Source organism: Corythoichthys intestinalis, chromosome 22 (assembly GCF_030265065.1).
Source record: "Corythoichthys intestinalis isolate RoL2023-P3 chromosome 22, ASM3026506v1, whole genome shotgun sequence".
NCBI lineage: Eukaryota > Metazoa > Chordata > Actinopteri > Syngnathiformes > Syngnathidae > Corythoichthys > Corythoichthys intestinalis.
The window spans coordinates 890,146-903,282 of record NC_080416.1 but is presented as its reverse complement, the minus strand read 5'-3'; the positions used below and the strand labels follow the sequence as shown (position 1 = coordinate 903,282).

The 13,137-nt window shown below is 38.9% G+C and overlaps 1 protein-coding gene across 1 annotated transcript; it reads left to right on the top strand.

Annotated features, from left to right (window-relative positions):
- The first annotated feature begins 9,846 nt into the window (after positions 1-9,846).
- On the top strand, positions 9,847-11,414 carry tube1 (tubulin, epsilon 1). Its single transcript, XM_057828238.1, has one exon. It carries the CDS (start codon positions 9,931-9,933, stop codon positions 11,323-11,325), a length of 1,395 nt encoding a protein of 464 aa, XP_057684221.1. The 5' UTR covers positions 9,847-9,930; the 3' UTR covers positions 11,326-11,414.
- The last annotated feature ends 1,723 nt before the right edge of the window (positions 11,415-13,137 follow it).

Below are 13,137 nucleotides of genomic sequence, written 5' to 3'. Positions count from 1 at the left end.
AGCACTGTAGCAGTCGCAAAATTAGTGGAGTGTTCCCCATCTCCACAGCATTGACGTCTTTTTACATTACTTACAGTGGCTGCTGCTGGCGGAAAAAAAACTTCTAATATCCCTTGTCTTTGAAGGAGGTGGGGGAGGATGTTGTATTTCTGTCGGGCTGTGAATGGGTGTGTGTGTGGGGGGGTTCAAGTCATCAGCCAATCAAACGTGCGTTTCAGGGAAAAAATGGACTGGCACATTCAACAAGTGAAAAGGGGTCAGTGTAAGTGGACATAATGAAAGTACTGTAATTGATTTAATAATGGTAGGATCAATTGTATCCTTACAACATCTCGGAAGACAATCTAAATGACCTATATAACTGAAGTCATTATATAATGCAAATAAGGTTGCTTAAAAGTTGGTGGGGATCATTTGAGCATCCTGAAAAGTTGCTAGCGTTATGTCCCTGCCGTCCTTATGCAAACCTACGCCCTTGCTTTGAGTCCTCCGTTGGTTCAATAAGAAAACAAGATTAGGCGTGGTTTTAAAACTACCCTTAATGACAATTTGCACCATTATGGTATAACGTTAGCATGTTCAGTGAACTTTGGCTAGGTACATACCGCAGGTCTTAATGCACAATTCTGATTTTTTTGTCATGTTTTTTTGGCGTGCCCATTCAGACTACCTTTTTCCATTGAGCCTGTTCAAGTATTACGCATGCGCACTAATCCACGGTCCGAGATGCGCTGAGCAAACTGACTCGTGTGCGCAGGAGCATCAAAACAAATGCCGTCTCAATGTCATTCCAGGGTGATGATATTTTGATTTCCAAAAAGAGGACACAAATAACAGACATAAATACAGTGGTAAGAAAAAGTATCTGAACCTTTTGGAAATTTTCACATTTCTGCATAAAATCACCATAAAATGTGATCTTTGTCAAAACCCCACAGATGAAAAAACAATTTCTGCTTTAGCTAAAACCACCCAAACATTTATATGCTGTATTTTTCGGACTACAAGTCGCACCGGAGTATAAGTCGCATTTTGGGGGAAGATTTACTTGATAAAATCCAACACATAGAACAGATATGTCATCTTGAAAAGCAATTTAATATGAAACTACAATAGAGAACAACATGCTGAATAAGTGTACAGTGTACAGTGCGAGAACAACGAAATGCGAATATACTGTCCTCACCAGGACGCTACGGCTCGATCCTGGCTATACAGCGAGCTAAACTCCCAAATGACGATGCTGGACGTCCGTATAATTTGCTGAATCAATTTCATCCTCGATACCAAACAGGTTCGCATCAACATAAACAAATGATAATTAGGTGCTATTACAGCAATGACACAAACGGTTAGCATGCATTTGCTAGCATTAGCACATCGTTCAAACAACCACACAACTGGCTCTAAGTGTCCGATCGCGGGTGGAAAACACACAACAACAACAGAAAAGATGATACACACAGGCATTGCCTATGTAGAGATATTTTACAAGCATAAACAATGTTTGCAGCCATGTCTCTCTCACTCTCTCTCGCTCTCTCACTCAGAGATGCTGCATAGCTGTCCGTCTTCTTATGGCGTGTGAGCGCTTTTCTTCGCGTAAACCAGTGCGAGTGCGCCCCCACGGGAGCATGAAAGTGCCACAAACTAAAAGCATGCATTTCAATATAAAAAAGTCAATAATACAATTGAACACACATTGCCAAAGGCAGAATGCGAACGTGGCCATAGCTATTAAGAGTTATTCAGATAACCATAGCATAAAGAACATGCTAACAAGTTTACCAAACCATCAGTGTCACTCCAAAACACCAAAATAACCTGTGAAGTGAAATGATATCATAATGTGTTAACAATTTCACACATAAGTCGCTCCCCCAGCCAAACTATGGGAAAAAATGCGACTTATAGTCCGAAAAATACGGTACTACTTATTTAATAATAATAATAATAATACATTTTTATTTATAACGCACTTTACATTTGAAAAACAAATCTCAAAGTGCACATTACCATGTAAGAAAATAAAAATACTAAGAATAAAAGAGTAAAAGCAAAAATAGAAACAGATGAAATCAGATACAATAAGATGGATAAAATTAGCCATGGTAAGCTTTTTTTAAAAAGGTAAGTTTTGGTTCCTCTTCTGTCATTGTTTACATGCTATCCTCATTGAAATAGGAAAACCGATAAATGTTTGGGTGGTTTTAGTTCAAGCAGACACTGTTTTTTTATCTGTGTGATTTTTTTTTACAAAGATCCGATCACATTTGATGGTGATTTTATGCAGAAATGTAAGAAATTCCAATGGAATCACATACTTTTCAATACCACTGTATAATTATAAAATAAAATAAAAATGAATTCCAATTTGTGAGACATGACAGTACAGACCGCAGCCACGTTCTGAAAAATATGGCCCGGATCGTATTTTAACCACAAACGAAAGCGACCCAGATCGGATTTGAAACGATCCACTTTTATGCGACTTCTCCCATTCTGGCTGTCAAGTTAATGCCTCACTCACGTCGGAAAAACATGAAAAAATCGGACTTGTGATTAAGGCCGGCGGTTTTGTGTGAAATCTTGTAAATATAAAGTATGGGCAAGTTTTGAAGTGCCCAAAGAGAATCAGAAGATGGCGCTGTTTAGGGTAGATTCAGCCAATAACGACGTGGTGATGGTTATACAGTGAATCCTTGCTTGGATTCTGACTTTTTGGTAATAAGCTATAGTTATAACTAACTCATATAAACTGCGTTAATAAATGCTGACATTACCGTTACAGCAGTTCGGGCATTATGGAAATTAAGACGCATCGTTGGATTAATATGCTTTGTTTGTGTTTCTTGCTCTTCTTTCATCGTTCTGGAATCCTGCCAAGCAAAACGGCATGGCTGCGTTTAGACATTTTTGAACAACTTGTGGCCTTTTTCTTGTGATACTGAGAATTTTTCCAGACATTTGTATTCATTTTTCCCCGTGAGAAATGACAATCTCAACGGTGGGCCTCTTCCAGGATTTGTTCCATGTCCTGTGACACGCAGCGGGAAGACGCCGTGATAAGAAAAATGATGTCATGAGCCTCGGATCAACAGGTTGACTTATTTTGGAGGAGGGGATGTTTTGGTTCGCCAGCGACAACAGCGGTCAAAGTCAAATGTTCGTTCTAGCAGTTGATTAACAACCAAAGGCTAATCACTGACGGCTTGTTTTAGGAACATGGAACCGGAGTGTTAACAATGGTCACGCTTTCTACGTATGAACTTTTTACAGCGGTCAACAATTAACACAAAAGCAGGTCATATGAAACCATGCGTTGTAAATCAAAGGTCAGTGACTCAGGATCACGCCGTTTATCTCAAGAGTCATCAATAAAAGGACGATGGAGAGCAATTGACAGTTTCAAAGGGACACTTAGGCCGTAAAATGAAAATCAAAAGGACTTTTGTTGGTTCGTTTATCTATTTTAAATATACGTGTTGGCGTGGAGTTTCACACACTGCTGGCCAAAAGTATTGGCACCCCTGCAATTCTGTCAGATAATGCTCAATTTCTCCAAGAAAATGATTGCAATTACAAATGCTTTGGTAGAAATATTTTCATCTTTTTTGCTTGCAATGAAAAAACAGCAAAGAGAATGGAAGAAAAAGACATTTTACACAAAACTCCAAGAATGGGCCGGACAAAAGTGTTGGCACCCTTTGAAAAATCATGTAATGCTTCTCTAATTCGTGTCATTAACAGCCCCTGTTACTTACCTGTGGCACATAACAGGTGTTGGCAATCACTAAATCACACTTGCAGACAGTTCAAATGGATTCAAGTTGACTCATCCCCTGTACCGTGTCCTTGTGTGTACCACATTGAGCATGGAGAAAAGAAAGAAGACCAAAGAACTGCCTGGGGAGTTGAGAAGCAAAATTGTGAGGAAGTTCATCTCCAAAGACCTGAAGTTTCCTGTGTCTACCGTGCACAGTGTTGTCAATAAGTGCAAAGCTTCTGGCACTGTGGCTAACCTCCCTAGATGTGGACGGAAATGACAAATTGACGAGAGATTTCAACCAATGATTGTGCTGATAAAGAACCTCGGCTAACATCCAAACAAATTCAAGCTGTCCCGCAGCCCGAGGGTACAACAGTGTCAACCCGTATTACCCATCGACGTCTAAATGAAAAGGGACTCTATGGTAGGATACCCAGGAAGACCCCACTTCTGACCCAGAGACATAAAAAAAGCCAGGCTGGACTTACCTGAGAAAGCACAAAACGTTTTGGAAGAATGTTCTCTGCTCAGATGAGACAAAAGTAGAGCTTTTTGGGAAATGGAGTTTACAGCGAAAAAAACAATGCTTTCAAAGAAACATGGTCCCCATAGTCAAACATGGCAGAGGTTTCCTGATGTTTTGGGGTTGCTTTGCTGCCTGAGTCTTTTATACACCAAGGTTGACACTCGCATGTTTTAATTTGACCTGTTTATCTGTGGAGTATTCCAGAAAGCCAGTTGTTTTAACTATTTCTTAAATTTCTTCGCTTTTGTGGAACGTAATCTGGGAATCCAATTTTTAAAGGAAATATATTCACGAGAAATAAAATAGACCGATTCATGTTGTCGTAATAGTTTGCCAGGCTCCAGCACCCCCGCGACCTTTGTGAGGAAAAGTGTCTCTGAATGAATGAATGAATGAACGAATGAATGAATGAATGAATTAATGAAAAGCCATACCATATTGAAAAATATTTATAAATCATTTGGTTTTTCTGGCCTGCCCTGGATTTGGAGTTTGTATTTACTTAACTACTTTTTGTGTGCATACCTGATTATTGCCATAATGATTCAAATAAATGTAAGATAACAAATACTAACTCGTGACTAATGATTTAAATACAGGTTGTTTTCATGATGACACAATAACTTACCACATGCTGCTGGTGACTAACGTGTTGACTGTGCAGGGTGTTGCCTCTTTCGTGGTGGTGGGCGCGGCTACGTATGAGGACGACGAGCGAGACGTGACCGACCAGGCGACGCGAGAATCATAACAACAGCAGCAGCAGCAGCGCCCCTTCGTGGACAGGTTGTGAATGTTTGATTACCTATAGGGGCGTAGAAAACTTGCTCTGAATATAAAAATGGTAAAGAAATACACCAACATTTTTTAAGATTTCATTTTCCTTGATGAAAAAGGTAAGAAAATAATCCAATTTCAAGGTCTTCACCTTAATTTATATTGTCAGTATTTGTACGATGGCTCAAATTTTGGGTTGCAACACAGCCAAAAATGTCTTTTTTTGCCATTATGATTCACTTTCTTGTAATTATAATCAGACATTGTTTTGAAGCTGTCACAACATACGGTGGTGTATAGACGATCCTTCCCACAATGCATCGCTGTGACAGATTACAGTATTCTGGGCCAGTTTGCGCGACTGTTGACTCACAGACCTGAGACGGGGGTTAATCCCGTCAAAACACACACACACAAACATGCAAACAAACTGTGATTTGACACCTAAATCGAGGAGGTTTTTAGTTTTGTAGTTTATACCATGCTTACGTGTGTAATTACTTGTATTGCAACAATTTTCTTGGCGTAATCAATGAATTACTTATTCAGGAACATTGTGATTTCAAAGTCATTAAAGGCAACAGTGCCTATGATTTCGGTCATTTTTTTTTTCTTTTTCATTATATTGAAACATGCTTCAGATGAAACTGATGTATTCAGTTAGCTATTTATTCACAAAAAAATCGTGGACATGTTGTTTGAGCCGTAATATTTAGAATTAGAATGATTTTAGGAATGATTTATTAAACATTTGACTTCTTCCAAATTAAATGAAGTGAAATGAAGACATTATATCAAATCCGCTTTTGTGGCATCAGTGTGTCTCACTGCTAATCTGTCCAACATTGTGATACACCCGTTAAAAAAAAATAGAAGGACAGAACTTAATCTCAATCTGGGTCACTGCAGTAATCTGTCAACAAACACACACACACACATGGACACATACACACAAAACCTCCCTTCCTCCGGTTGCCTTGACAACCGGACTCACATGTTGCCTCCTGAGTGTTATCGTCGCTAAAAGACGGCGTGACCCTGATATGCTCGGTCAAGAATTCTGAACAAAAACCACAGGGAGTCATCCAGTATTTGAAAAATGTGCCACCGCAGAAATGTGTTGTTGTTGTTTTTTTTTTCTTTTATCAGAGAATGTGCTACATCAGACAGCGTGTTATCGTTTAGTACACAATAAACGAGAGAGTATTGTGGGAAGTATGTCAGTCAATGGTGTAGGTTTGCATAGGGACGCTAGGGACATAACACTAGCAACTTTTCAGGATGCTCAAATTATCCCTACCAAATTTTCAGCAACCTTATATGCATGATATAATGAGTTCAGTTACCGTATTTTTTGGACTATAAGTCACAGTTTTTTTTCATAGTTTGGCTAGGGGTGTGATCTATACTCTGGAGCAATTTATGTGTGAAATTATTAACACATTATTATATCATTCCAAATGTTATTTTGGTGTTTTGGAGTGACACTGATGGTTTGGTAAACTTGTTAGCATGTTCTTTATGCTATAGTTATCGGAATAACTCTAAATAGCTATGTCACATTAACATACCGGCAACGTTCATTCAGCATGTTGTTCTCTATTGTATTTTTATATTAAATTGCCTTTCAAGATGACATATCTGTTCTATGTGTTGGATTTTATCAAGTAAATTTCCACAAAAAATGCTAATTATACTCCGGTGCGACTTATATGTTTTTGTTTTCTCTTCATTGCGGATTTTTGGGCTTGTGCGACTTACACTCAGCTACGACTTATAGTCTGAAAAATATGGTACATAGGTCATTTAGATTGTCTTCCCATATGTTGTAAGGATAGAATTGACCCTACCATTAGTAAGTGAACTATTTCAAATGCACATTTACCCCATTTCACTTGCTGAATGTGGCACCCCCCCCCAACGCACGTTTCATTGGCTGATGACTTGACCCACCCCAGACACACACACACACACACACACTCGCACAACCCCAACAGAAATACATGTCAAAAAGCATGCCACCTCCTCCACCCCCTTCGAAGAGGAGGGATATTAGAAGTTTTTTTTTCGGCCAGCAGCCACTTTAAGTGATTTAAAAAGACACCAATGTTGTGGAGGTGTGGAACACACCACTAATTTTGCTACTGAAAGTCCGACCTGCATCAGAGTTAGCATGACATTAAACTGTGTGAACTTGCTTACCTGCAAACCTCGAGGAGGAAGCTGCTTAAAGAGAAGTGTCCTTCTGTTTGTGTTTTCTACATTTAACGTTAATTAAACTGTGAGAAATGTAGTGAACTATGCTGGAAACTATAGAACTAGAAAAATGTGAGCAAGAAGCTGCTTAGAGAGGGGTGCTGCATAACCTCATATGCGGGGGTAAAAGTGTGCCAGAACGGTCAGGAATGCAGTTCCGGTATAAGATTCAGGGCCAGAATGCTGTTCCGGTACATGGTGCTTTGATTCCAAAAATATAACGGCAACTGTCAAAACGCTATGTAATTCTTTTTTTTTTTTTTTTTTTATAAATACTAAGCTGCCCACGTGCATTTAATCTCCAAGAAGAAAACTACCAACATCAGAAAATATAACGGCAACTGTCAAAACGCTATGTAATTTTTTTTTTTTTTTTTAAATACTAAGCTGCCCACGTGCATTTCATCTCCAAGAAGAAAACTACCAACATCAGGTTTACATACACAAGTGTTAACAACAAGTATAATAAAGTGCTTGTGTAGCGTCATTCTTTTCCACCAATATTTATTATTGATTTTATTCCACGGACGGCATGGAGGTTTCCCCAGCTGTTGCAGTTATCTGAGTCTGACGATGATGAGTCACATCAATGTGTGAATGCACACAACAAAGCAAAACGCCTGGACTCATTTATCTGTTCAATTGGCTGACATACTGACATGTGATCAGCAGAGATAGTTAGCTCTGATTAGTTAAAATGTGCATGTTTTCTGGAACAGCAAAAAAAAAAAAAAGTTTGTTGAATTGATGCAACAAAAAAAGACAATGCAACATAAAATGGATCAAATCTTTAAGAGCAACGAAAGAGTTGAGGAGGTTTATTTATCATATTTAGTTTTATTTGCTCTGACGGGGAGGTTCAGAACATCTTAGCTGTCAATGTGCACTTTGGACTTAAATTTGTTCATTTATGTTGGACTACTTATTCATTTCCTTATGATTTTAAAAAAAGTGTTTGCGCGATTTTCAAAATACCGTATATTCCATTTTACTCTGCATAATATAAGTCATTTGTACTTATTTTTCTGAATGTATGTTAATTTTATCTTTACTATTAAAAAAAAGTAAATGTTTACGTTAACTTCAATTTTATTATACATCTTATATTCTTAAGTAGTTAAAATTTAGATTTGGCATTGAGTATGTGAGGAAATGAGAGAAAATAAAAATTAGGAGATGGAGGTTGGGGTCATTGCTGTTTTTGTTAACTTTTATTTTGTAAATCATTGAAAAAAATACAATTATACAACCTATGTTCTTAAGTAGCTAAATTGAGATTTGGCATTTAGTATGTGATGAAAGGAGGGAAAATATAAATTAGGAGATGGAGGTTGGGGTTATTGCTGTTTATGTTAACTTTTATTTTGCAAATTATTGAAAAGATACAATTTTGAATGAAAATCATTTTTTGTGTGTGTTATAGAAGTAACTGTGCTAAAAAGGTTTATTTGCATTTCAGTAGTTTAAGAGGTTTGAGCCCCCCCGCCCCCCAAAAAAAGAAAGAAAAAAAAAAAAAACATTTCTGGCTCCGTGGAGACCTTCATGTCGGGGAGTTCCGGCAAGAAATTCTAGCCACTTTCACACAACACAACATGTACACAACGTAATCATAATTAACAATGTATATTATTAGAAAATTGGGGGGTTTTTTGGTGGGAGAGGGGGTGCCGCAAGCTACCCACACTAGCGTTGCGATCGACTGGTCGATCGTGATCGACGTAATGAGCACCCCTGATTTAGCATATCAATTAATTAGGTTCATATTCGTGAGAAATGTAGCCCTGACACCGGCTCACCCAATCTGTTTGGTCTTATTGATGTCCCATTCCAGGCAAAAAAGTTTACATGCAGGTTATGCTGTTATATCGTCCCTACAAATGTTGATACCAAATCTACGCCCTTGATGTTAGTTTATTTTTTCCTGCTCTTTTGGCCTTTTAATGCTTCGGAAATACAGGCGTAAAGTCATACAATGTGCCACTGCATGCAAAAACAAATTAATGTAAGACCAAAAAAAAAAAGTAAACTGTACTGTTTTATAATGTTAAATGGTCAACAACATCAACAAACGATCACTGCTGCCTTGCGTTTTTTATTGCGGCCACATAGGGGCACTGCTTCACTTCAAAGATTGCCAGTAGCATAGATATAATGCACCATTTGTAAGGCTAGATGTTTCGAAGTCATGAGTGATTTTCTTCACTAAAATATTCTTAACCGGCTGAATTCTAAACGGATTTACCAACTGTTTGTTTCACAACAAACAGGATGATTGTCATTTTGATGCTGAATGAAATTATTTGAAAGGATACAGTTAGATCATTGTAATTTTGACGCTTATGACAAATAAAACAAAAAAAAAACAAGCCGTTGTAGCTGCGACGTAAAATGGCCGACAAATGACGTTCGCTCGTCCTCACTGTTTTAAAGCTCGCGTCTGACATCTAGCCTTATATATGGGCTATCGTTGGCCAACAGTGCCAAAAAAAAACGAAGAAGAAGGAAAAAGACGAAGAAGAAGAGATACGAACCACTGAGCGGCACCGCTAAGCTAGTAGCGTCTGCTTAATGTAGCGAATTAACTCACGAAATAAGGTTTAAAATGACGCAGTCTGTTGTTGTTCAAGTCGGACAGTGTGGAAACCAGATTGGTTGTCGTTTTTGGGAACTCGCTTTGCAAGAGTATGCCCATTTCAACAAAAAACGCCTGTATGACGATGCCACTGGCGCATTTTTCCATAATGTGGATTTAACCAGCCGTAATAAGGGAGTCTACTGTTCAAATAATGGAGTAGTCCAGTTGCTGAAAGCTAGAGCAGTGCTCTTGGACATGGAGGAGCGTGTCATCAGCCAGATGATGAAAGGCTCTTTGAGGGACGTGTTTGACCACACTCAGGTCCTCACCGGAATGTCAGGTGCGGGCAACAACTGGGCAGTCGGATACATGATGTATGGCTTAAACTACAAGGACAAGATAGTGGAGCAGCTGAGGAAGGCGGCCGAACAGTGTGACTGTCTGCAATCTTTTTTTCTCATCCACTCTACGGGAGGCGGTACAGGTTCGGGGCTCGGGACCAGAGTACTCAGTCTCCTCAAGGATGAATTCCCTGAGGTGTGTCGCATAGTCACACCAGTCTTTCCGTCTGTGAACGATGATGTCGTGGTATCCCCTTACAACACCGCGCTGGCCTTGAGAGAGCTGACGGAGAACGCCGACTGTGTCCTGCCGGTTGAAAACCAGTCACTGGAGGACATTTTGAACATGCAACGATCATCCCGTGCCGGCAGAAGACGGCCAACGATGAACAGGCTAATCGGGTCAGAGTACTCTCTTGATGCCAGGAATGAAATTGTTGCTAACATGTTACTTAATCTTACCAGCGCTGCCCGTTTTGACGGGTCCCTCAACATGGATCTGAATGAAATCGCCATGAACCTGGTTCCTTTCCCTCAAATGCACTACTTGGTTCCAAGTCTCAGTCCCCTCTACACACTGGCAGATGTAGGCGCCCCGAGCAAAAGAATGAATCAGCTCTTCAACAACGCCTTCTCTAGGAGCCACCAATTAATCAAAGCGGATCCAAAGCACAGCCTCTACCTTGCCTGTTCCCTCGTGGCTAGAGGAAACGTTCAAGTTTCGGACCTACGCAGGAATATTGATAGATTAAAGCCTTCGTTGCACTTTGTGTCATGGAACCCAGAAGGCTGGAAGACCAGTCTGTGCTCCGTACCCCCCGTCGGACACTCGCAATCATTATTGGTCCTGGCTAACAACACTGCTGTAAAGTCCACATTCATGGAATTGAGGGAACAATTCATCAAGCTTTACAGGAACAAGGCACACTTGCATCATTACCTGCAAGTAGACGGCATGGAGCAGAGTTTATTCTCGGAAGCTGTAACAAGTCTTGACTCTTTGATTGAGGAGTATCATTGTTTGGATGTCGAAGCAAGGAAATTAATACCGGATGCGCCGAGAATAAAGATTGCTAAATAGATACTTAAGCCAAAGAATGGAAGGGATATGCTTGTTAATTTAATAAGTTATTGAGACACACCTTGAACATAGGCGGAGTTTGACTTTTGGGGGAGGGGGGGGCACAACATGTTGATGACCCTGAAATGCAGTGTCAGCAATAAAATTACAAGAATAAGTTGAAAATGAGTGTTTTTTGTTTCTGATCATTCTTGAGAATTCTAAATCAGGCTGCTTCGACAATACTTTACGCCAAGATCGTCATCCAATGAATATGGTACGCCCGCCAGTGTCGTACCAATGTAGTTACCCCAGACAAAAATAGTATCCCCTGGACGGAGCCATATGGAGGTAGATTTGTGTCTATTATTCAATCCAAAAAGAGTGCCGCTTCAAATTTTTTAAAAAAAAATGTATTTGAATGCAAAAATACATTTGAAACAAAAAAATGCACATAAAACCTATTTTTCTTTGATTAAAAAAAAATAATTTATTGATTTTTTTTTTTTTTTTTTCCAGGCAACTTTTTTGTTTGAAGTAATGTTGATTTGTGTTTGGGCCACATTTTGGCTAGGACATTTTCATCTTTATTATTCAATCAAAAAATAAGTTGCTTCAAAAAAAAAATTTTTTTTTTTAAAGAAAAATCACTTCAATCAAAAAAAAAAAAAGTTTTTGGATGTGGAAAAAAAAAATTGAGATTGAAAAAGTTGCATCTGAACACAATTTTTCATTTAAAAGGTTTTCGATTGAAGCAATCCTTTTTTCGTTAGGACCATATTATGGGTAGGACATTTGTGTCAAAATAATTCAATCCCCAAAGAAAGTTGCTTCAATCAAAGAAAATCATTTGAAAAATAAAATTGCCCCCTTAATTTATTTTTTTGAAAATTATATGCAAAGTTAATGACCGTCTAAGGTGCTAGTCACATGATCTGTTCGAAAAATAATTTCTCAAAGTTTTTTTAAAAGTACTTTTTACAGCACATATCTGCACTTTTTAGTACTCCACTACTTTTCAAATTGTCGACTCCGTGACACATTTTTTTGTTTTCTTCCCCTCATTGTGAATTGGCAGTTTTGTTTCCATGCCTCCGGCGCAATCGGTAAGCCTCGTGCAACTATACCATGATTGAACACTAGAGGCAGCAATGCGAGTACAAGCAAGAATAGCATACCGCACAAACGCTATTTTTAGACTGACGTCGCCATCGTCATTATAGACACACCCTCGCATACAATCCATGTTAATTCTGCTTGTTTTCTCCGGTAATCTTTCCAAAAAAAAAAAAAAAAGAACATGCCGATCAAACACTGCTGCTATGGAACTTGTAGAAACAGCTCTAGACGTTACCACATATGAAGGATTTATTCATACGTTTACCGAAACCAAAAACTCGGGAGGAAAAAATGTGAAGGGATCAACTTGTGCGGACGTCAAAAGACCAGTTTAACGCCAACAAGGTGAAGCCATTCACAATTCATACGCGGTAAACATTTTGTTGGGGGCCATGGTCCTACAGAGGACGAAGAGGTAAGCCATTTTAAAATTTTTACACATTTTTTAGCGTGGCGTTTTGCCATGCTCTCTGACAATGACCCGAAAAAATATTAAAGTGGTATCCGACTGCCAGTTACTTTTTCTGTTGCAAACAAAAACTTTAGTAAGGGGGAAGTGTAAAATTACATAATTAGGATTTGTTATTAATGAAAAAAAAAAAAAGTGTTTGTTGGCTGTTAACGAGTAGCATTTGCGATCGCTACACAAAAATGGCTATGTAAATTGCTCCCAAGAACAGTCAGAGACGTAAGTGGATATAAGAATGACTGGGC

Excerpts from the sequence above, each read along its gene's own strand:
- tube1 (XM_057828238.1), top strand. The coding sequence starts at position 9,931 with ATGACGCAGTCTGTTGTTGTTCAAGTCGGACAGTGTGGAAACCAGATT.